Source organism: Haplochromis burtoni, unplaced genomic scaffold (assembly GCF_018398535.1).
Source record: "Haplochromis burtoni strain Fernald_Lab_line unplaced genomic scaffold, NCSU_Asbu1 Contig_52, whole genome shotgun sequence".
NCBI classification, from domain to species: domain Eukaryota; kingdom Metazoa; phylum Chordata; class Actinopteri; order Cichliformes; family Cichlidae; genus Haplochromis; species Haplochromis burtoni.
Window position 1 is genome coordinate 1,676,465 of NW_024582413.1, and position 24,132 is coordinate 1,700,596.

At 41.2% G+C, this 24,132-nt stretch overlaps 5 protein-coding genes across 8 annotated transcripts; 3 read left to right on the plus strand and 2 right to left on the minus strand.

The window, feature by feature from the left end:
• The first annotated feature begins 51 nt into the window (after nt 1–51).
• Nucleotides 52–6,385, plus strand: elob (elongin B). 2 transcript variants are annotated; one of them, XM_042220630.1, is made up of 4 exons: nt 52–165; nt 2,139–2,273; nt 2,920–3,028; nt 5,118–6,385. In XM_042220630.1, the coding sequence occupies exons 2-4, from the start codon at nt 2,151–2,153 to the stop codon at nt 5,228–5,230; spliced, it is 345 nt and encodes a 114-aa protein (XP_042076564.1). In that variant the 5' UTR covers nt 52–165; nt 2,139–2,150; the 3' UTR covers nt 5,231–6,385. The 2 variants fall into 2 exon arrangements, with proteins under 2 accessions (XP_042076564.1, XP_042076563.1); XM_042220629.1 differs by lacking the exon at nt 52–165 and adding an exon at nt 910–1,189.
• A 171-nt stretch (nt 6,386–6,556) lies between these two features.
• LOC102307090 lies at nt 6,557–10,233 on the plus strand. Of its 3 annotated transcripts, XM_005921801.3 has the most exons (5): nt 6,557–7,034; nt 7,152–7,203; nt 8,411–8,718; nt 9,168–9,399; nt 9,476–10,233. In XM_005921801.3, exons 3-5 carry the CDS (start codon nt 8,428–8,430, stop codon nt 10,192–10,194), a joined length of 1,242 nt encoding a protein of 413 aa, XP_005921863.1. In that variant the 5' UTR covers nt 6,557–7,034; nt 7,152–7,203; nt 8,411–8,427; the 3' UTR covers nt 10,195–10,233. The 3 variants fall into 3 exon arrangements, with proteins under 3 accessions (XP_005921863.1, XP_005921862.1, XP_014188919.1); XM_005921800.2 differs by having other exon boundaries at nt 6,557–7,203; XM_014333433.2 differs by lacking the exons at nt 6,557–7,034; nt 7,152–7,203 and having other exon boundaries at nt 8,024–8,718.
• A 115-nt stretch (nt 10,234–10,348) lies between these two features.
• Nucleotides 10,349–13,585, minus strand: si:dkey-66i24.7. Its single transcript, XM_005921802.3, has 2 exons — nt 13,179–13,585; nt 10,349–12,625 (listed from the first exon to the last, which is right to left on the minus strand). The coding sequence occupies exons 1-2, from the start codon at nt 13,351–13,353 to the stop codon at nt 12,021–12,023; spliced, it is 780 nt and encodes a 259-aa protein (XP_005921864.1). The 5' UTR covers nt 13,354–13,585; the 3' UTR covers nt 10,349–12,020.
• Nucleotides 13,586–13,645: 60 nt separating this feature from the next.
• On the plus strand, nt 13,646–21,167 carry armc5 (armadillo repeat containing 5). The gene is made up of 7 exons (XM_005921803.3): nt 13,646–14,570; nt 14,652–14,682; nt 14,775–14,885; nt 15,255–16,143; nt 16,240–17,012; nt 17,422–17,554; nt 19,497–21,167. Exons 1-7 carry the CDS (start codon nt 14,196–14,198, stop codon nt 20,875–20,877), a joined length of 3,693 nt encoding a protein of 1,230 aa, XP_005921865.1. The 5' UTR covers nt 13,646–14,195; the 3' UTR covers nt 20,878–21,167.
• Nucleotides 21,168–22,860: 1,693 nt separating this feature from the next.
• Nucleotides 22,861–24,132, minus strand: LOC102306789 (cytochrome c oxidase subunit 6A, mitochondrial). Its single transcript, XM_005921799.2, has 4 exons — nt 23,983–24,132; nt 23,557–23,623; nt 23,180–23,322; nt 22,861–23,079 (listed from the first exon to the last, which is right to left on the minus strand). Exons 2-4 carry the CDS (start codon nt 23,621–23,623, stop codon nt 22,990–22,992), a joined length of 300 nt encoding a protein of 99 aa, XP_005921861.1. The 5' UTR covers nt 23,983–24,132; the 3' UTR covers nt 22,861–22,989.

Consider the following 24,132-nt stretch of genomic DNA (forward strand, 5'->3'; position numbering starts at 1 on the left):
CAGCTGATTTACAAGTTTTCCAAGAATCAGTTGACGAGCCTACAACTCACTTCTGCTATTCTTATTTTACAGTAAAGAGAAGTGTGTGTTTTTCTGTCGCACTGTTTTTAGACACTGCTGACTCCTGAGGGTCAAGACAGAAAACCAAACCTCAGCTGTTGTCAGGTCAGTCATCCCACTCATCTCTGAGGGAAGGAAGGCGTGATGAAACAGTTTAAAAGGTGTCGATGTTACAAAACTTTACTTGTGTTGAATCCAAAAGGAGGAAGCTTCTTGCGAGATCAGAAAAAATCTGAAAAAAAATTAAGATTTCCTTGACCTACCCCAGATCTCAACAAAATAGATGAGTTCATTTATAAATATCCAGAATAATTATAAATATTTTATAGATAAACACACACACAATCTTTGCACTTATAAAATTAATTTTGTATTTGAACACTATTCCCATCTGCTAAAAACAGTATTTTTAACTCTAGTGACTGCTAAAACTATCAGCTGTAAAATCATCTACTAATCTGTCTGCTAACCATCGATGGCAGGGGTATCAAACTCAAGGCCCGGGGACCAAAATCTGGCCAGCAATGACTCCAACCCGGCCCACAGGTTAGCTTTGAACAATATTCAAGCAGGCCACTCATTTTAAGCTTTTAACCGTGCTTTTATAAGATTTACAACTTTTCATGCTGATAAGGACCTCACCCATTCATACTACACCAAAGTAATTAAGTAACAGATAAACCGTTAAATGACAGAGTTCCTGTTTCGCCCCACTTACTATGGAAATTTCTGATTTTTTGTGAATTAACAAAAGCATTGTTTTATTTTAAATTTTAATTGTCCACATTTATTTAAGCCCAGAGTTTCAGTATTCATGCTCACGTGTTGACTTTTGCAAAACAAAACGTCTCAGTGTGTGGAGAAAAAACGTGGTGCAATCCTTTATAAAACGGGAGCTCCGATTAACTCTGATAATTTAAGCAGTTATGAAGAGAAATAAGACATTCAGACAGATATTCTCCTGTTGCATTAGTTTGTGCATGCACAGAGTGACGGCGCTGTGCGCGCTGCCCTCAGCTGGTGGATGGTGGAGTTAAAGCGGTGGCTGTCTGATGCTGCTCTGAGCTCATAGTTGTCGTTGTGCAGTGCAGTTTTTCTCCCCACTGTGTGCAGCCAACCGCAAGAAATGGTGAGTGAGGAAAACACATACAGAATATAGTGGCCTGTTGACTACGAAAAACCGACTTTAGGTCAGCCGGCAAACCCTCCCCAGAGCGGTAAAATGCCTGATTTGAGCAGCTAAGCTGGTCACAAAGCGATCACTCAGAGACGAATGTCTTTGTTTAGCTAACCTTTGCTAGCATTGGCTAGCTTCTCCTGCGTTAGTCAATACAGTAGCTCATGGTGGCTCGTTGCGCTATACTCTTCAAGTTGATAGCAAGTTAAGCACAGTGGGGTCCGATCAATGTGAACGAACTGACTGTTGTTCGAGATAAATCATCCAAATTTTTGTGGCTCAAATAGCCATCTAGCCGCACAAAAGCTAACTGGCTAAAGTTATCAGCTAACGCTGCCATGTATGTAACTTAGATAAAAAAAAAAAGGTTGTTTAGCGTGAGCGGGGCTTGTTTTAAAAGTTAGAGGAGTTGAAACACAAACTGTCAACTTTATAGTTCAAGTCTGTGAAAACAGTTGATCGAGGAAGCCGCTACAGCTGGCGTTAACAGATGGCTGAAGCTTTGGTTAAAACTGCCTTAGCTAAGCTATGTGTCACTGCGGCTATTTAAAACGTGAGGTGTAGAGAAGTGACTTGGCTTACTCATAAAGTTACCAAAGTGTTCCCACACAGAATAACCTGGTTAAGCAGAGACTGTTTCAGTTTATAAACGCCCATCTACCGTCTGTTTGTTTTGCTCAAACTTTAACCAGCTTTTTCTCACGTGATAAATCTATCTGGTGATGGCACTGGATACGTTCTGTAGGCTCAACAGAGATGAGCAGTATCTGATATAAATGCTCAGAAAACAGAATTGAGCTTAATTCAGTAAGACAGGACGTGTGTTTCTGAGAATCAGGGTTACAGTGTTTATCACTATCATCACTATCTGATTTTCTCCTGTCACTTCATCTCACTGCAGGATGTGTTTCTAATGATCCGACGTCACAAGACGACCATCTTCACAGATGCCAAAGAGTCAACCACAGTCTACGAACTGAAGCGCATCGTGGAGGGCATTTTAAAGAGGCCACCTGAAGATCAGAGGCTTTATAAGGTGAAATAAATTACCTGGAACCCTTGTTAATAGTATTTTTTTAACCTTACAATTTTATGCTCTAAGCAATGTCTCAAAAAAAGATTGTTAATCAAAATAATAGCTGGAGCTCTAATACCTGTCCTTTATTCACTTGACAAAGCTGTTCTCACAAAACGTGAATGAAAGCTTTCTTTTGTTACTTGAAGTCTCCCCTGAATGTTTAGCCCTAGCAGTCAGCGGACAGGAGCAAACTTATCATTTATAACTAAAATCAAGTGACAGTAACATATTTTCAGAAATTAGAAGGAAGTCCTACATTTCCTCAAGCCCCCCCCCCCCCCCCTTCCCCTCTCAATGTAAAAGTGAAGTTGAGTCAATGTCAATTACAAAAAGCTTGTCCTCCATTTCAGTTTGTCAGGAAAGTCTAATCTTTCATTCAAAAACAAAAAAAAAGTTTCACTTTGGTTCAGGTTCTAGCTGAACACATCATTGGGCTTCCTTTTTTTCCTTTCCTCAAACTTTGGCTTTTTGTTGAGTACAAGCAGTCTTCACATCAGAGAACAAGGCCTCGCCATTTTCGCTTTGTTACAAAACAGTCTGTCCTGCAAACTTGATCCTGCAAATCTCTGAAGATGTCTGCTTCTTTTAACTCTTTCTTCTTCAGGATGACGTGCTGCTTAATGACAGTCAAACTCTTGGAAACTGCGGCTTCACAAATCAGACAGCCCGGCCTCAGGCCCCGGCCACGGTGGGATTAGCGTTTCGTCTGAGCGGTGAGTAGTTCATCTTCTAACCCACCTCAATACTAGATTTTACTGTGAGCTTATTTGCTTGATCTGAACTCAGGTTTAGGGAAAAAAAGATAACAGCCAAATTCTACATTCTGGATTCTGGTTTACACTAAGCAACTTGTCACATCGATGCGCTATACAATCCAAATTATCTCTAAAGTTCCAAAAACATACCTACCAACATTTAAGTTTCAAAATCTGGGAGTTTGTAGTTCTGTTGTAGCATATATATCAGGCCACAGACCGTGAGTCGTTTGGTATCATACCGCAAGTTGATGCTTGGGTGTGAAATTTGTGGTTTTCAGGGTTTTTTAACGTTATTTTTTTTATAGTTAACTCGGTTTCCCTGGGTCTTTTCTCGTGTGTTATGAATAAATCTTCATTTTTTATTTTTTTTTTTTATTGGTACCGGTACTGGTTTTATTTTGTTGTATTTATCCGCGACACCTTAAAGGGCGGCTCGTGAAAAGATTGTCGAACATAAACCGGTCCGTGGCGCAAAAAAGGTTGGGGACCGCTGGTTTAACGTACATGCACATATCCAAAATGTTGCTTTTTGTGAAAAAATTGTCCTCAAAAGAATGTACTACTAAAAAAAAATGAGTCTGCATCAAGCAAAGATGAGCTGGTTCTGCTGTTTTTAAACAAGAAAATGAAGAACCGGAGATTCCAGGTTTGTCCAGTTCCGATAAGAAGGCAGAATTTCATGGTTTGGTACAGGAGTTGAAGCTGTATCACGATGTCAGTGGGGCAGTTTGAACCCTTGTTGGCAGAGTTGGGACCACATCTGAGGAGGCAAAGAAATCATTTCAGAGAGCCGACTAACGGCGTTTAGCTGTGTCTGAGCTGAAATTGTATTATGTTACTATTTGTGTATTCAGTATCGGTGTACATTTGGAGCTACAAGCACACTTGTTGGTAATTGCAGTGGTCTGATTGGTGACGCCAATCATTCACATGATTAAAAATTGAGCTTGATCCCAAAAAATTAGTACTATAAAATTACGCAGTCGGTGGGAATGGCTGCACCAAAATGCTCGCAAGGATTTTTCACGCCCAGCATGTAAAGGCTTTAAGTACTTTCCTAAATAACGTTAAATAGGATATGTTCCCACCACAACTAATGGGTAAGCAAAGCTAGTCATAGTTTGCTGTTTGAACTGTAAGTTATTGTAATATGTTATCCTCTTTCAAGCCAAATGTGAGCTATAACCACTCCTGTTAAATTGTCCAGCTTTTAAAGAAAATTGTTGCAACTTGTTGTCTACAGTTGGAAAGAGGCGTTTATATTTTTACAAGTTTTTGATTATGTGTTATTAACTCTGGAAGCTCGGTTTGGTAAATGTGTCCAACTTAGCAAAGTCCATCGCCCTGTGTCACACACACTGAAATGGGTATATATGTGGCTGAACTCATCATTGTTTATGTCTTGCGATTTTACTGCGTCTTTGTAGTAAAGAAAGATGAAATGGTAAAAAGAGGTAATTTATTTAGAACTCAGCTGTGGTGTCTGTGTAGAGATTGGCAAGGCACATCCTTTGAATCGGGTTGCCAGTTTGTGCCGCCAGATGGGTTGAAATTATATTTGGAGTGTGTACTGTGTGTGCATTTCATAGACAATCTGGCAAATTGGGCAAAGTTGGCTGAACGTACAAAACGTACTGATCTGTGTATTCCAGTTATTCATGGTAAAGTTTAAGAGTCGTGCAGGTTTGGGAGTTTCCTGAGAGAAACAGACTGCCGGGAGATGGTCTTAAAATACAAGTGAAAACAGGAAAAATGGGAATGTTGCCAGAAAAGATTGCCAGAGCTTTTCAAAGAGTTTTTTTTTTCCAGTGGAGGAAGCAAAATACTTTTTAACTTATTCAGTGTTCAACATTGGTCTAGTTGTCCAAAACAAACACTTTGTGACTTTTTGGCATTTTAAAAACTGTTATTTTAAAATTCAGGTCCCCCTGGATACAAAATTATTCATTTCTTTGGATCTCCTTTCATGTTACTTTGATGTCTTTCCAGAATTTAATGTCTCTTTTGTCTCTCTCTGTGTTTTAACTTTCTGTCGTTCTCCCAGATGATTCCTTTGAGCAGCTGAGGATTGAGCCCTTCTCCACTCCCCCTGAGCTCCCCGACGTCATGAAGCCCCAGGATTCAGGCAGCACAGCCAACGAGCAGGCTGTACAGTGAGCTCAGAGGCGGGGGAAACGAGAGGGACGCACAGGGGGTCGAAGGGAGGGGTTGAATTTTTGGGAAGTGATGCCTCAGCGGGTGAAGTTTTGCCTTGCCGACGACTGATCTTCAGCTGGGCGTAAACAATTTCAAACGCGGATTCCCCCTTGGTGTAAATGTGAGGGTGCTTCGAAGTGGTTCATTTTGTCCTGAAATCGGCGAACGCATGCTAGATAAATTGATAATTACACAAAAGACCCCACAGAGATACCTGACGGACTTGTCACGACACTGTCAGTCATCCACGGGGTTGGTAAAGGCTGAACATGAATAATTGTACCTCGTATTTAATGAATTCTAGTCTTTATTTGGAGTAAGGCTGATGCTGCCTTACTTGTGTTCTTTAATTTGCTGGCTTCAGAGTGGGATTTGACAAGGTGTCGCATTTTTAGGTTTTTATGTTTGTGTTTCTTTATTAAAATATTACTAGGATTAACTTTTTTGGGGGGTGGTTTGGATATGTGTTGCTGCAATAGCTCGGAGTTTGTGAATATCTAAGTTACTGAGACTGAATGACTCATTTGGATCTTCAGTACACGTCTTCAGGCATAGCAGCAATCAAAATTCAAGTTGTGGCGATTATTCTTTACTTTTCCCTTCTTAACATTGATGGAGACCTCTTCACCTTTCCTCAGCAACGATTGGTTGTAACCTGTGACTTGCTTGACAGTCTGAAGTGAAGAGGTGACATGTCGTGGTTAAATTATGAGCTGTGCCTGGCTGCTTATTTTGCCTCCCATTTATCCCGGAACCATAGCTCATTTATGTCATGCTGCAGTTTGTGCTGTATTTTACACTGTTAATACCATAATGCGTATTATTTTCAAAAAATAAAAATAAAATTGTATTAGAAATAAACACTTCTGCACATCAAAACGTCACATTATGGTGTAACACTGGGTCTCATGATCTAGAAACTTAATAATAATTACAAAAAAAAAAAAAAAGTCTGTTATTACAGGAAGAAGATGTAATGGCCTGGTGGGTGTGGGAAAAGACGCTGTTTAATATTACATTTAAAAGCATATTTGAAGATTGAGGCTGTTAAACAGTGGGATGTGATGATCAAAGTTGCACTTGTAACTGGTTTAACATTAAAAGAATTGTTTTTCACATGTGTGTACTGTTGTGTGTTTGTACAATTTAAAGTGATCTTTGAACATAGACGGTGTAAAATGTTGCCCACAGCCACTCTGGCCTTGATGAAGCCACGATGTTGGTGTTTTAGCAGCTGCTGTTAAAACACCACAAGCTACTTAGGTCTGTACCGCACAGAAAATAATATTTCGGGAAATCTGACAAGTGGATGACTTATCTAAACACACAGATTGTAAAGCTGTTATGAATGACGAAACTATCCATAGGAGCCAAAAGCCATTTTTGAGCCAGGCTGTAAATCTGTGAATTTTAACATTGAAATCTGTTGAAGCCAGCTTTAGAAGTGTGATTTGATGAATTATGCAGCAATTCATCAAATCCACAAATGGATTTTCCTTACAAATGTGGCACTATTTAAGGCAGGGGTGGGAGAACTCAAGGACCCGTGTCCTGCAGGTTTTAGATGTCTTTGATCCAACACAGCTGATTTAAATGGCTAAATTCCTCCTCAACATGTCTTGAAGTTCTCCGGAGCCCTGCTAATGAACTAGTCCTTTGATTCAGGTGTGTTGACCAAGGGTGATATCTAAAACCAAGACACTAGATTTTGAGGCCTGGAGTTCCCCACCCCTGATTAAAGAGGAAATAAGCAGGCTGTCCGATGGTATAAGATTTATTGCCAAGAAGCGCTGTTACAACAAAGGACTTACTTTATGTGCCAAGCTCATTTTTTGTGTTATACATTATGTAGCACTGTTTCTGTTTTTTTTTTTTTTTTAAGGACCAACGTCTTGCCTAATCTGGCGTCATCCAGCACTGGGCAGGTTCTACTGGTGTGTATTAAATTGGCTTTCTAACTAATAAGGAACTTTATTCAGCCAGAATGTAATTTGGCAGGATATGTGTTGTTTACTCTGAATGATAGTAGGACCCAGAACTGGGCATTGCTTCGTCTAAAAATCTAAACCACTAAACTGCGAAGTGCAGTCTCTTATTTATCCTGTCTTTTAATTACTGCTATAATTGTGGATATCAATCTTTTGGTTTTCTGTTATATAATGTTCTGGCTCTTTTCTATTTACTATCTCCTTCACTGGAAAGCATCAAAATTGGACTGAAACAACCAAAATAGTGACGATAACAGAAGAAGTTGGGACTTTTTATTGCCTGTGGTGTAAATAACCTCCTTTTAGGAAAATCTTCTTGTTGACTTAAAAATAGATTTGACCATTCTTGTTTATTTTCACCTTTAACTTTCTGAGACATATTTCTTTAACACAGTATTCAAATGAACAAAACAATATGTGACTGTAATTAAATATGCTGGGTCTACTTTCAAGAGGTAAATAAATCAAGACAAAAAAAGTGATAACTCTATCAACATTTCAACTTTGCCAGAGCACTGACATCAGAAACATCTCTGTACAAACTAATACAAACACTAATTTGTGAAAATGTTTGAAAATTTCTCAAAAGATATTTTTCATATTGCAGTCCAAAACCAAATGTGTATAATATTTATTTTGTTCATATTGTAAATACAAATTAACAGCTTTTAAAGTTACACTAGTAAAATAATAGATTTTTTGATTAATGAACTTTCTAATAAGTACGGTATTAGAAAGGCTGCTTGGCAATCTCTCAAATCAGTTTTTGAATTTTTTTTCCACTTAACGTAATGTGACTTATTTTGTCCTTGTTCTGTCTCTGTATTGCTCACTGTTTGATTTATTTATTTTATTGTCTGTGTACCATTTACACTTCTGTTTATAATGATGAAGAAAAACTTTAGTGTGCTCATACGGTCACTGTCTTTCAACGTCTCAGTGAGTCTGCCAAAATTCCGACATTCCCTGAAAGCAGCAAACATTAGCTAGCTAGCCAGCGGGCTAGATTAGCATAGTGCTAACAACAGAATGGGCTTGCAACTGCTTGAAAGGACCGGTGACCTCTTCTTGGCTTCCATGCTCTGAAAGCATCTTGTTTCTCTATCGCCGGTATTTAAAAAAATGGATGTCAGTGAATGTGTTTTATCGGCAGGCAGGGCCGTGCTGGACATGGTGGAGCGGGAGTGGCAGCCTCTGTCTGCGGGCGAGCTGGAGCACAGGCTGGACCAGGCGGTGGAAGAGATCCTGGAGTCACAGCTCCTGGCAAAACTGGAAAAGCAGTCCCATCGTCGTCCTCCTCTTACCAATACTATTTACGTACAGTTACTACAGAATCAGGTGGGGCCCCAAGTTTTACACACAGCAACAACATCCAGTCCGTCCGAGCAGGAGGAAGAGAAAGAGGAGGAGGCTGCAGAGTCCCAGGAGCAGGTTGATACTGTGGATAATCCAGCGATCAAGGTAGTTTTGTGGCTTTAGTTTTCCTCTGAGAAAGCTTTTACAGTTTTCAACTACTATTAAAAACAATAGTGACAATTTTTGGCCAGTTTTTTTAATTTTCAAACTCAAATTTAACATGATATTCAAAAGTCAATTAAAAAGAATTTGAACCTGAATATGAGATAAACTAAGTAATTTCTAAAGTGTACCAATCATGTATAACAATGCCTTTAATCAAATTATAAGCTCTGCATTTCATATGTTTGTCATTACTCCATAATCTTATAACTTTTTGCTGGATTCATTTGTTTTATCTCACCAAAAAAAGTGGAAAATGCATCTTTTTCTTTGAGATGTGGCTGGCATCCCAGTAGAAAACCAGAAACTCTGCATGATCCGGAAGGAGAATAAAGTGGATACATGCCTATTAAATACTGTTGTATTTTGTTTGTGTCTCTGTGTTTCACCAGTACATTTCAGACCTACTTCAAAGCTCCAAATCAAGGACACGAATGGCTGGACGGGCTCGCTTATCAATGTCCCACACTGTCCTCCTGTCTCTCACACTGCTGTCCGAGCGAGTCAGTTACCGCACTGTGTCTCGCCGCTTCCAGCTGGAGAAGGGAAACATCCACAGGATCTTCTTCTCTTTCTGCCAGCGCATAAACATGCTGGAAGAGAGGCACATCAAATGGCCAGCTGGTGTGTTAATTTGTTGGGTCATTAATCATATGTGGGCAAATTATGATGATGATAATATTTTCTCTCTGTTCTTCAGGGAAAGAGGCTGTAGAGGCACTTTTCCCATTCTCCAATCTAATTGGAAAAAAGGAAGTAGAAGGAGGACAAGGTGTTCCTCAGGTTCTGGGAGTGTTGGGACACACCCGGATCCCTATTCGCCTGCCTATAGGGAAACATGATGTGGAGAGCACCATACCTGAGGTGAAGAGAATGAAGATGGAGGCCCCTCCTGACTCTTGGTTAAACCTTGAGCTTGTGTGTGACATTAGAGGCCGGTTCTTGCACTGCAGAATCAGTAAAGGATCTCATGTGGACAGAGGTCGTGCTCTAAGAGACAAACTCAAACAGAACCCTGACCTAATGCCTTCCAGCTCCTGCCTTGTGGCCAGAGCTGGCTACCCACTTACTGATCAGATTTTTACCCCGTACACAGGAAGTCACGGACCAAGAGAGGCGCTCTTTAACAAGACGCTGGAGGAGCATTTTCAGATCCTAGATCAGGCCATTGCCGATCTGAGAGCCAGGTTTCGGAGGCTCACGTATCTGGATATTGGAAACTATGACCGAGCCAGAGCTGTTGTGCTGACTGCCTGTGTGTTGCATAATGTGTTTCTGGACCTAGGACAGGCGGTTCAAGGAGAGAAGGAGGAAGCCACACCCCAAGATGAAGAGGGGGAGGCGGATGACGAGGGTGTATGCAGACGTGACTCCATTACAGATTTTCTGTTTAAAAGCTTTAATCATGGAAACGCGTGAACATTTCAATTTGTTAATAAACTTCAGTTGTGCTCGTGATCCTGGCATGTTGCATTCATTAACATTTGAAGGTAGTGACTGAATCCCTAAAAACCAACAGCAAAGGTTTCCCTGAGGTCATAGAGTGAGAGCGGTGAAGGGATCTCTGTGGGAAAATGGGCCTCCCTCGCTCTGAGACTTCAGTAAACACATTCCAGGTTAAATTGAACACAGCATTAAATTTATTATGTAAATCACTGTCAATATTAAGAGTCGAAAGAAGATCATCCAAGATGTGCTCATTAGGTAACAACTTGTCGAGCTCTTCACTAACCAGAAGGTGACACCAATGTTTATATATTTTTTTAATACACGCTGTAGTGTATGCATTAAAAACAGTTACTAAGGGAAACCCAAAAGCATAACCTAACAGGGATGGCGGTAGCTGGCAACCTTAATATGACAACAAACCAACTTTTCATTAATTTAAATGAATGACACTTTATATTACACAGAATTCATTCATCAAGAGTTTAGCTTTTTTTTAATTTAATCATCTCCATAGTGTGGTGTTAATGCATTTTCCTAACACACAAAAGATCTATAGTCCAAGATTGGGAGGAAGGCGTGTCAGGACTGTCACCGCGAATCAAATAGACTGATACGGCAAGGCCGGGATGGTCCATTTGGTAAAGTAAATCTGTTGGGCATCTTTCTTTGCCTTTAGACAATAATTCTGATGGCAAAAGAACCAAATGGGACAGGCGGGGAAAAAAAGGAATGGCACCGCGTGTAAAAATCTAGCAAGTCAAATATGTGGATCTACTGCGGTGACCCTTTGTGAATAAAGGAGCAGCTGAAAGAAGATTACTCTTAATCCTTGACAAAGTTAGTTCTAAGTAAATTCTTCTCTGTGTTCAAATCAGGCACCTGGTAGACAGGAAGACCTAAAAAAGAGCCTAAATTTAAAGTTTAGAAACCACAATAGCATGAAATGTGTTCTGTCATGAAAGTATCGTCACATTATATGTCGCAAAGCGGTCCCATTTCTACTTTCTTCAATTAGAGCCCTTGCAGTCTCACACACTCAGTCACCTATGAGGTGTTTAGGTCTTCTCCCCCTGCATATTTCACCTCTAGCTTGAGCAAGTTGTCATATTAGAGTAGTAATAAGAAGATGCACGGTGGTAACTTCCAGTATTTTTTGTACCATTCTCTAAGGTAATAGTCAGAGCCTGTTTCTGTGCTAATGCTCAGTGGTTAGCCCTGTCACACTGCATTATTGCTACTTATGCTAATAATTTGTTTTAAAACTAAATAACTATATGTGCTGGAAAGATTTGCAGGAAGCTTTCAGCGTAAAAAATACACAACAGAGACAGAGTTATAAACAAAGAGTATCTTATTAATACTTTAACATTTATACCAGTATCTTCATTAATCCCATTACTGAAATCTGTATTGTATTTGACTGCTTTTGGCCCGGCAATGGTTACTTTATTTACGTACAGTTTATTTTCGTACAGTTCTTTGACAGATGGGGGTGGATGCCCCATTTGTGTGTACTCTTCAACTTCATCCAAGTTTTCTATTTTGGTATAAAAATAAAAGATTCTTACATTATTTTGAGCACCAGGAGGAAAAAAGAGACAGGTTTAAAGAGAACTGTAATCTGCCTGCTGTGTTAAAGGTGAGTCTGGCCTCATACTGTACACCTGCTAATCCAAGCTACTCTGTAAACTGTAACGGTAAAAATGTGAAAAAGTCTACAAACATTAGACATTGCAAACGAGCTGTTCTTCTCATGCAGTGTTGGAAGGTCTTGGTAATTTCGCGTTTTCTCTCTCCTAATGTCCATCCTTTGATGTCTGTGTGCCGTTCTTCTGAGCCAGGCTGGAGATGGCTTGGGCCAGGTTGTTGATGGCCTCTATTTTTCGCTCCTCCAGTGCTTTCTGCTGCGCCCACATGTTCATCTTCCTCTCCTGCAGCTCCATGTACAGCTGCAGGACATCCTGCGGAGGCCTGGTGGGGCAGGGAGCAGCTGTTGCAGGAGGCGTAGGGAGGATAGGGGTAAACCTCTTGCTCGCTATAGCTTTTCCTACTTTGGTCCCGCTGAGTTTGGCCCTGCGCTGGGCTTCGATCTCCTCCCTGCTCTTACCCAGGACTTCGTGCATAGCTTTGAAGAACTCCCAGTGGACGCTGGTCACTCCCAACCTCTTGGCCCTCTCTGCGTTTTTTCTGTATGTGGCCAGCATGTTTCTCCACTTGAGATCACATTCGTACGCCTTCACAGTGACATCAGTGACCTCTGACTCCCTCAATTTGGCATTGACCTTCTCTGCAACCATTTCCCAGAGTTTCTTTTTCTTGCACACTGGCTGGTCAAAGGCCTGATCCATTTCAAGCCGGGTATTGACTAGATGCCATGTAGCCTGAACTGTCCAGATAAATTCTAGGAGTGAAAAAAGGTAGATGATCAGATTGAGTTATTAAAGACAATGCCTTGGTCTACAGTACAGTTTTTCTTAAAATGCTGAACATCATGAGTAGAACTACAACTGCAATACAACTACAATTACGTTTTTCTGCGTTATGGTATTTTCCAATACTGCACTATATTTTGGATGCATATCTTGTTCTTGATCTATATTTTAAAGCTATAGTCACATATTAAGTTTAAAAATATAAATAAAACTATTCCAATAATAATACTAATAAAACCAACCATAAAATAATGTATATGATTTTGTATTAACTACTACATCAAGTACTTTTATTGTAGGTACTTTGTATGCTTAACTTTTACTTAACTGAAAGGGTGTGTAAATGCATATTTAGCTACATTGCAAAGCAGTTTTTATTGAATACAAATTTTGTGCAGTGCTACTTTTAATGCAATAAACCAGGTTGTTGTTGTTCTTGCCCCCCCCATTCTCATTCTCCACCCCGCCCCATACAAAAAAAGAAAAAAAAAAATCCTGGAAACGTTCCTGCTGAGTACTAACCTGCTTTTGTTTTATCCGTATCCACACTGGACACGACCGTTTCCTTTCCTTCCACTTCGGAGTTTTGAATCACAATTGTCTCGATTACCTCCATCTTATTAAAAGCACAACCATTACAGTTAAAGTTGTTTTTTTTATTTACTAGCGGTGTATCTATCGCGGAATTTAACAACATCCAAGAGTCACCGATGCCCTCTCTCGCGTCGAGAAAGACGATGACTATAACAACGTCGCTTGGTAGCTTGGAAATTGTAGTTCATTTTGGTTATTACGCCTATTCTTTTTAGTATTCTGGATTAGCGGATGAACTACAATCCCTAAACTCTTTGACTCTTTTAACGTAGGCTACGATTTGTCGCGATCATGGGGGGTGTAGTTTTTCAAAAGGATGGTTCGCATAAGAGGAACTGGGCGCTATCAAATTCGAACTACACGTCCCAGAGTATTTTTAACCGACCCACCTCTTCACTCCCTGCTCCCTCCCTCGGCCGACCCTGTTTTGTTGTTTGGCTAAAGATGGCGTTAGCGGCTAACCCACTCGATTGCAGTTTGTTTCACAAAAATTATTCGGCCAGTGGTAACAAAACATTGATAAAATAGAGATTTAATTCGTCATTTTGTGTGTAAAAAATATATTACACCGAGAAAATACACGTCCACTTGGTCGATTAACGTTTGCTTGGCCTTCTTACGATATAGGCCAGTTTTAAAGGGAGCGGACCGAAGCCGTCGGAACTCCATATCCCGTCGGGGAGTGCGGCGTCAGGCGGTAACACTTTCCTTTTTCATGCTGGTATCTGTAGTTCTTACCACACAAGTCGCTTTTTTCCGGAAACTTTAAAGACAATGAACTAAACCAAGAGTTGAGTATATCCAAGTGGAAAGGACATGGTATATAATTTCTCGGTGTTTTACTGGAAACGTCCAGTGATGCCTCGCGGCGCCTGTGATATTTGTTTTAATTGAGGAGGACAAATTAAAAACAAGTACACCTGTTACCTGGAAATCCGGGGGGCCATGGCTGCAGAATGTGACAGAAAAAACCCGAGAACTCCTTCCAGGGAAGGACAACCATCACCAGAGTCTTCTTTGACCTGGTGCTTGACTCACATCTCCAAATCTGGATCGGGGTCTGAGCGTCAGGGACAGTCAGGCTCAGGCGGTGCCAGAGAAACGGACAAGAGGTCCAAAGTCTCCCAGTGGCGAGCGCTTGTTGCTATTAGGACGCAGCACATCAAGGGCGGCAAGGCTGGCATTGCCAGATTCAGAGGTCAGGGTGGTCTCCGGCACCTGTTGGATCTGATTAAACACCCAGAGTGCTCGAGGAAAACTCTGGATCTCGCTCTTAGCATCCTGGGCAACTGCTGCACTGAGCTGGAGACACGAATAGAGGTGAGACAAGAAATAATAGATGAGTTTGTTTATTAATGTCACTAACTTTTAAAATGTTTTCCTACTTTCCTACAATATCAGGTGCGTAAACTTGATGGGATAAATATTGTAGGTAAGTGGTGATTTATTGTTATACTATATATTATACTTTTTAAATTTAAGCAATCTTTATCATAACTTATATCTGAAAAATGCCTGTTGTAGTGGACATCCTTAAGAAAAATGTGTCACTGGAAACAGTCCTGAACCGAGCAGCCCGCGCTTTAGGGAACTTGGCCATGGATCCAGAAAGCTCTGCACTCATCCACTCTGCCGGTATGTCTGACCTGCTTCTGTGTGTCACATCCACCTTTGTAGCTGACAGCATTTAAAATGAGCTTGAAAGCTTCCAAATGGGCTTTTTTAGTTGTAGATATATTAAAAAAAATAATAATAATAATAATAAGTGCTGTAACAGACAGGCAAAAGTAGAGTGCTCAAAGGGCAGATTTAAAGTCGATCATTAAGGTCAAACAGGGGAAAGAAGACAATAAACAAAAAAACTGAAAGCTGATAACCAGACAGTGCAAAGATATCACATGTAATGCCATCACATAAAAGCAAATCTACCAAAATGTGTTTTCTTTGACCTGTGACTCTATATAATTTCTCCTCTGATTATTAATCATTCTTATTATCACACAGGTGGTGTTCCTCTTCTCCTTCTCTGCGTGTCTCTTTCATCTGCACCGTCCTCCCCCACAGCTGCTCCACCCAAAGATGCCTGTCCCAAACTTGAGTGTGCTCAGTCTGCTACTCGAGCCCTTCTCTACCTCTGTGATACGCCCTCTAATCGCCTTTCATTGCTCACCCAAGGGACCCTATCTGCGCTCACCCCTCTTATTGCACCAGAGTATCCCCAGGGGTTGAGGCGAGCAGCTCTCAGGACTCTCCATGAGCTCACCCGGGGCTGTGGTGTTGAATGTGCCAGGGAGGTGTCTCGTTCCGGGGTCCTCGCTCAGCTGGGTGTCATGGTGACAGGAGAGTCTGGTAAACCCTTTGAAGAGTTGGCACTGAAAACATTAGCCAATATGTGCTCTCAGGGTTGCCTACGCCCTCTCGTGGGGTCACTGGGAGTCATCCAGAAGTTCACAGAGGAGGTTAAAAGGGACCCACTGAAGTCAGGAGTCTTCCTCAAGGCTCTGTGCTTGTGCTGCAAAGAGGCCGTGAACCGGGCCAAGGTGAAAGAGAGCGGCGGACTGGAGGTACTGATTGGCTTTTTGTCGGCTCATCAGAGTCATCCTCTTTCCCGTCTCGCTCTTATGGCCTGTGTAGACTTTGTTTTTGATGAATCTGCCATGGAGCAGCTGCAGGAGTTGGGGCTGGTTCCTCTTCTTGTTGCACGGCTAGTTGAGCTCACCAGAGGAGAGGAGCCATTGACTGAGAAGATGGACGTGAGCCTCTCCTCTAGTACGTCTCCCACCGAGCTCCTGTCTTCATTATGTTTTGATTCCTTTGATTTTCCTCCTCCCGAGGGACACAAAAAGGAAGAATCTGGTAGGGAGCAGGGCTCATCCAGCTTTTTAAGTCTCAGGTATGGAAAAAGGAAATTTATTTTTTAAAATTTAGTTTTCCCAATGCACTGTTTTCTTCTGTTTTATATTGTTTATAATTTCATTCCTTTCTCCAGGTCCTGGTTGGTGTCTGAGGGTTTGATAGCTTCTGAAGGGGACCTTCTAGATTCTTCTAATGTTGATGGAGAATGGGGGAGTCTTCAGATCCCGCCATCTTCATCACCTCAAACCCCTTCCTCAAACCCATATTCTAGTTCCTCTCTTAAAAACTCTTCTTCACCCAACCCAGCTATTTCTTCTGCTTCTAAAAAAGCACCTCACTCTTCGCCTTTGTCTTCATCATCATCAAAAGTCACCAATCTGCCTCCCTCCAATACGCTCTCACCACAAACCCAGCCTAGTTCCTCCACCATCTCCTCTCCCACTAAAACAAGCCAAACCCCCATTTCTCCATCCAAGTTTTCATCCCCACTCAGACGCAGGCCGCGGGCTCAATCAACAACGTCTTTGACTAAAGTCACACTTGAGACTCCTCCATCTGTGCCTCGCGCATTAGCTTTCCATCACCCTTACCACCCCGAACCCTGGACGCCAGAGTCACCCATCCTGCTGCTGCTGTCGCGCTTCTCCCACGCCACCGATCCAAGTGCTGCTCTGGTCAGCTCAGGCGTCATGTCCGGCTTGCTCTTTTACCTTACCCAGCGTGAGGATCCCAGCAGCAAGTGCTTCCGCATGCTTTGCCGGCTGAGCTGCAACCCGAACTGTTTGCAGTCGCTTCTCCGAACAGGTTCTGTAGCGCTCATTCGCCACCATCTCTGCCAGAGAGAAGAAGGATTTGAAGGAGGAGACAGGCAGACGGACAGAGTGAAAGCCAAAGTTAAACAGCTTGGTGAGATGAGCACAGTCATGTTAAAATAAGTGAAACCTTATACAAGATTTAAATAATGCACACATAAGTAATTAAATATGCTCACAGGGTAGAGGTGCAGTGTTAGTCTTTTACATTTAAAATCTGCTTATTTTGCTTTATTGGAATCATTTTTATTTGAACTGAGAAAGCCAGGCTACAAGTGAAATGACTCCTAACAAGTAACCCTGAACTTTACACTGATACACTGAAAATTCAACTAATTCAATTGCTGCTTGGTCACATTTGGTTAACTACAGGGACGATATTGATTCGCTGTTGATCAGAATTTATCTCAGGAACCGTCTTTTGTTCGATCAAATATAATATCTGGTCTTTTTGTTTTTTTATGTAAGACTAAAGAGTTTATAATTGTGTGCTGACTTTGCAGGTGTGGCCCTTCTGAATAACCTGCGTGTCCAGTGTGAGTCTGGATTTGGCTCTGGGGTTCTTGCACATGTGATGCTGTCTGGCTCTGACTCAGATAAGCTGAACTGTGCACTGTCTCTGCCATTAATCAGCAGGTAAGTATTGGATGTATACTGACAATGTATTCATAAAAAAATACTAAATGTATAACAGTAGGGCTGCAAGGATTTATTGAGTATTTCGAAAAATTCAGTTCTAAAAAGTTCTCGGCACACATTCTTTGCTTCGACACTTCGTTTAAGGCACGGCCCTGTAGCGGAACATTGTCACCATGGAAACGTGAGCGCTTCTCCCAGACTTGTGACTTAAAAAACAGACGTGCAATACAAACATATTTAGGATCAGCATGTGAAAAAAACAAACAAACTCAGCTCCCAATTTTAAACAAAAACACAGATGACCCAACAGCAGCAGTGATGATGCTACCACAGTTTAATGGGGAGGCGGAGTCTGTTTACATCCCGCGAAGAGCAAAGAGGCGGAGTCATTACGCGACGGTGAGCTCAGGTTGATTGAAAGAAAACGTGTTTCTCGTGTCCAAAACAGCAGGCTCTTCATCAAACCAACTCACCAACAAACTGCGATATGAAGAAAAACAATCTTTGTAGCTGCTCCATTCACCGCCATTTGTTTTACACAGAGAAAAATCTGCAGCAAGCCTCCAGGAGTTGTATTAAAATATGCCGATGAACTGGTAACTTAGTCTGATACCAGACTGGTTAGATTATACAGCTCGCTGACGGCTGACGGCAGCTGTCCTTTTTTACATGGATGCGAACAGGGGTGAGTCTAAACGGGGGCATGGTGTGCACTAGACCATTTATTTCAAAGCTTATGTTACATTGTTCAGATTCAAAGTGAAATAATCTGAAATACTGTCTCAATTAAATTGCGTTAATATTTAAAAATATACAAATGAAAGCTTTTTTTTCACAAGCCAAAAAAAAATGTACATGGGCCAGTAAAACTCTGAGCCACTGACCCGAGGGATCTTAGGTTGGATGGTGAATGTTAATGTTCATTATCTACACCATCATAACCTCTTGTGTTCAGCAACACAAAAGCTTTGCATCAATGCACGGGGCAAACTTCAGAATAGTCAGATATGCTTGCTTCTCTTCGTTGCAGCCACTACATTTTCCTTTTTCCTTACAGACGCAAACTCAGTCATTCAGTTGCACACTTTTAAAACATATAAAAACACATGTACAAAAACTCAAAAAGCCTTCTAAGAAGACATTAAAGATTCATGTTTTATGCCTTAGTTTAGATTGCATATTCATCTTATTTTATTTGACTATACTTGAGAGTATTTTTTAAAATATATTTTTGCATTTAAGACAATTTTTTAAATTTAAAACGTAAATAAAAAGGGTTTGTTTTGTTGACGGATAAGACAAAAAACACGGGAACACAATGAGCAGTTTGTTTTAAAAAAAACTGTATTTTTTTTCCGCATCACTCATTAATAAGACAAATATTTCTACTACTCGATTAATCGATGGAATAATTGATAAATTAATCAATTAGTAAAATAATCGATAGCTGCAGCCCCACATAACAGTAATCTGTGATGAATTTTGAAGTAGACCAAATATAGTGGATTCTATTCTACTTGCATTATATTTCTGAAATATGGAAATCTTCTATCTGAAACAAGCTGTTGTAGTTCTTCAACCTTTACACCAAATATCCTCAGACTGCCTGTTTCTTGTAAACAGAAGGCTTGAACAGCAGGCAGGCGGGGCTTCTGTTCTCTTACCTGCGTGCCTGAAACAACTATATTAGAAACTGCCAGACATCCTGACATCTTATAGATCAGATAAAGAAAAGCCTGAAAATAAGCTTACTGTAGTGTGAGGTTTTGTCTCAGGGATTACTTGTACATATGCTGACCTTATTATTTGAAACAATTTCCTTCTTGAATACTAGTATCCATCATTGTAACAGTGTGTATATGAGAGGGAACAAAGAAGGTCAGAATAGACAATAAACACTCACTATTAATGTTTTTACCTTTTTCTTTTTCTCGTACAGCAACAAGTCACTGCTGAAGAAACTTCTTCTGGACAGCGGCGGGCTGCTCTTGGCCCTGCGGCCCCTCAGCTGTGACGACGACGATGGTGCGGACGAAGACCACCCTGCTGAATGTGAAAGACTGCTTTCTGACTTTTTGAATTCTCCACGTTCAGGCGTGACCTCACATCTCCACTCGCTGTACTTCTCTCTCCTGATTGGATGCCTGTCTGCTCTCACAGGTACCATTAAAACCGAGCTCGACAAAAAACATTCAATTTCAGTTATAAGACAGTCGATCAGTAGCCTTCGTCATTTTTCTCCGCCTCCCTCTAAAAAAGCTCGGCTAGCAGACACGTGCCCTTACAGCGTCTCTAACTTTGATCTGTTCTTGCTGCTGGATGATGGGACCCAGGTCCCAGCCTGCAGGGAGGCTGTAGCTGGGGTTGAGGGCACAGGTGGGGTTGGCTCTGAGTATTTCAGGGCCCTGTTGAGAGGTGGATTTGGAGAAGCTCAGGGCAATTCAAAAGAAGCTATCCCCATTAAAGATGTCAGCAGAGGTGCATTATTACCAGTGCTACATTATCTGCATGGATGTCGCTTTACTAAGGGTGAAGAAACAATTAAGGAAAGGGAGGAAGGAAGGAAGAGTGGACAGTGCCAGATTTTGGACAAATTGGTGCTCGATGGTCTGAGTCTCTATGAAAGCGAGACAGAGGAGCGCTCGGAAGGAAATGTGGATTTCCAGAAAACTCCGTTATGTGAGATGATGATTGGAGGTTGCAGGTTTTTGGTAAGTGAGCTACAGAGAGACTTAGAGGACCTGTGTGTGTCGTTTCTCCTGTCCTGCTGTCCGAAAGCTGCTAATCGGACTACAACAGAGGCCAACGCTGAAAAGGATGCATCCAAAATGGACCACGAGTGTCCCGAGTCTGCTGAGGAAAGCCTGGCCAATCGAACGTCAGAGCTAGAGCTGACAGGATTTAAGATGCAAACTGAAAAAACAAAGAAACCAAATTCCCTGCAACAGACAGACGGTAAGAAAACAGTGGACAAATCAGTCAGTTCAGAAGAGCTGACTTTAAGACCAAAGAGCTTGATTAAAGGTTCAGAGCAGCTTCCTAAATCTGCGGCTCAGGGCTCTCGCTCCTCGGAAACATTTGCTGAAGGTGGTGTTCTGGCTGCTCTGCTGCCCCAGTTGTACTGGTTTTCCCAGCGGTACAGCTACCCAGCACTGGGCCGGGCTTGCCTGTCCTTGCTGCTGGGCTGTCAGGACTGTCCTCGGCCCTTCCTGTCCTCCTCCATTGCCGGGGACTGCCTTCGCAGACTGGCCAGAGAAGCTGACTGTGCAGAGACTCTCAAACAAGATCTGTTAAGTTTGGTCTCCGTAGCTTTGACCTGAGCAAGGATCGAAATACTGATTGATCACATAATTTAAAGGGGCACAGCGTGAGTTTAAGTGTCTAGAGTTTCCATTGTCATACGTTTAGGAAGCACATGGATTATGTGGTTTACAGCAGCATGGTTACCTTAAAAAATGCTGCTCCAGCACTTACAGAAGGAACTGCTGATTTATGTTGATTTATTTTGATCATTTTGAAGAATACATTTCTGTTTAGCTTGGATGTAAATGTAGCACGTCCCAGCATGATGTACATCTACTATAATTTACTGTTGGTGATTTTTTTTTTTCCGATTTTTATTTTTTTTTTAAACCGGGGAAACGTTAAAGCAGATGTCTGTCATGCATTTGATAAAAATAGCTAAAATTATGAGGTTGGTCTGAGAGCCAGTTGTTGGAGATGAAGTGGAATAGCAGATAAGCAACGTATATACATTTCAAATGGCTCATAAATTTATGCCAGTAAATATATTGGTGGAACATCACTTTGGTCTCAGTTTCTTCTTGTGGGAGTGTGTGCGTACACAAAAAAGGGAAAACCTAAAGCCTTGAAAGTTAATTGAGTTTTGGTTAACTTGGATAACTAGCAGTAGAGAAAGTCAAGCTCTCCAGATGACTCTGGTGTTTTCAGGGTTTCTGCTACTGCATTACAAAGTTTCTGGGGTTAAAGATTTTTTTATAGGTAAAAGAAGCAGGCAAGTACCTGTTCAGCTTTTTTTTTTTTTTTTGGACTGCACGTAACAGTTAACAAAAGCATTCAATGCTCTCACATAGATATAGGTATACAGTACTTTCTTTTCATGTTTGAGGTGGGTGATTAACCTCCCACTGTCTTTGTTTCCTTCCAGTCCAACATTTGTTTTCCCTCTGACAAATCATTCTGGTTTGTCAAAAAGTGGTTTCTACTAATCAAATTATCTACCTGGCAACACAAGGAATTATACAAAATTCTGTAGTGCAATTTTTTGTCAGTGGAGAGGGAATCTGAGGACCTGCAGGCAATCAGGATATTTTGTTCTGACCAAAAGTTCTCATTATTCAGAATCATATACATTATATTAATTGATCATAACCATTAATTCGTGAATGTGTAGATCAGCTGGAGAAGATTTTATTTCTACTGCTGGATAGCTTTATCAATAAGCCAACATAAAATAATTTCTAGTTTAAAATCTCCCCAAGTAAGCTTTAAAATTGATGCTATTTTGCATTTATAATATAATGTAGTAGAAAGCTGTGTAACAGAGGAATAAAACACAAATACATTAAGATTGTACTAGAGTAAATGCATTCGGTTAGGTGGTGGTGTTGGGCATCGTAACATCGCTCCAGTCCAATGGAAGTCCAGCCATACGTGCATTTCAGAGGCAGCCCTGCTGTTACATTTATCACTACAGTATAATTGTGCAGTGCTGCAGACCGAACAGCTGGAGAGAGGAGGGTGACACCAGAGAGTTAACCCACCTCAATTAGGCTAGTAAATGTCAAGTTAACCTAACTGTTGTGACCAGGCTCACGGAAACTCAGGATTCTGTGTCTTTAAAAATTGGTCATGCATAAAAGTTTTCAGTCGGGGAAACAGTTGCCAAAAATTTTATGTGGGCTTGAGTTGGCGTGAAGCAACGTGCCAGTGCAGTCGTCTGGATAGTTTGTGGAAAACAATGCACCTTTATGACACGGTGGAATCTGCCACTGAGTCAGGTCACTTATGATACTTGATGCTACTTATTGTTTAACAATAGGAAAAAACTAATGTTTGATAGAATAATAGTTTTATATTTAAAGCCTGATATATGTTGGATTTTAATCTTTCTAAATTTGGCACTCCTCATGGAAAAACTCAGTGCAATCTGCAATCACATCGGTCTAAAATGTAAATACACTTTCATCACAGCACCACACACACAGACACATATTTTGTGTATTGATTAAATTAAAATGAGCACTTCTCCAATTTAAAAAATGAACTGGCACTCATGGTAATACAGCACAAAGTGGTTTTATTCCTGGCTGTCTACTTGGCCCCTCAGCCGTTTTAATTAAACCAAGTAGACTGCAGACCGGAGTTTGAAGCATGCAGCAGGATAGAGCCGAGAAACTGAGCCGATCCTCTCAGTGATGGGAGCTCTCGTAGCCGTCAGGCAGAGGGTTGGTGTGCGGGTTGTGGAACAGACTGTGGTTTCCATCTCCCCAGGGAAATTTCTGGAAGGGGACATATAGTATTTTGGAGAAAATGATATTGAAAGAGTGAGCATTTATAGTTAGAAATGGTTGTTAATTAATACATTAACCAGAGACTCACCTTAGTGCGGATACGCAGGTGAGAATATGGCACAAATTCGAGCTGTTCATGTGAGTGCGCCTGGGCCTTCATGTAAGCATTGGCTATGCAGACACTAACCCCAGGAAAGGCCAAGACGATGGTCAGTATCTTCCAGGTCTTTGCTGTCCGAAACAACAGAAATACACAAGTGAAGCACTTGTTAAAGCACGAGGAATAAATCACAGGACCTGCCTCACTATTGGTCAGTTTGTGATTATTTGCCAGAGCAAGGATAGCTGTCGGCTCTGCAGACATTTCAGTTAATGTTCAACTAAAAAGTAAATGTGCCTTAGTTTTGATCTCTAATGGGGAGGCTTTGAACCATTATGGTATTTAGTTATAAAGGACAGGCTGACCTCCTCCTTCATTGCCTGAATGTGACGCAGCAGCAAGCACCCGGCGAGCGGCTAAGGCGGCCGACATCTGAACAGGTGGAATGAGAGAAAACAAAGTTTAATAGCAGCTGTAGATATAAATAATGCACTTTTTACACCAGAGTGCACGTAGAAACAGACAGAATCTGACTATTGGAATTTTATGTGCAATATAAAAAGTAAAATGAAGCAACATTTAATTATTTTAATTTTAAGAAGAAATTAAAGATCAGCTGAAAAGAACATGCAGTGATAAGGTTATTTAAACCACGTGTGTCATGTGCTTTAGTACCAAACAAAGTAGCTACAAAGCAGGTTTGAGCAAAGGCCTACCACTGCTGGTCTATGTCCAGAATTTTGACAGCCCCTTTTTCAGTTAAAATACAGTAAAATCTGGTAAAAACTTACTGTTCCTCAGGTAGATGGTGCTCAGTATTCGTTATTGTCCTCTTATTTTTATATCAAACCAGTTCTTTCTCCCCGTTTGTCCTTCAGTCTGTCCTAAGCTGAACTCTTTGTCAGACTCCTCCCCATTTCAGCCTGTCGCCGGGCCAAGAA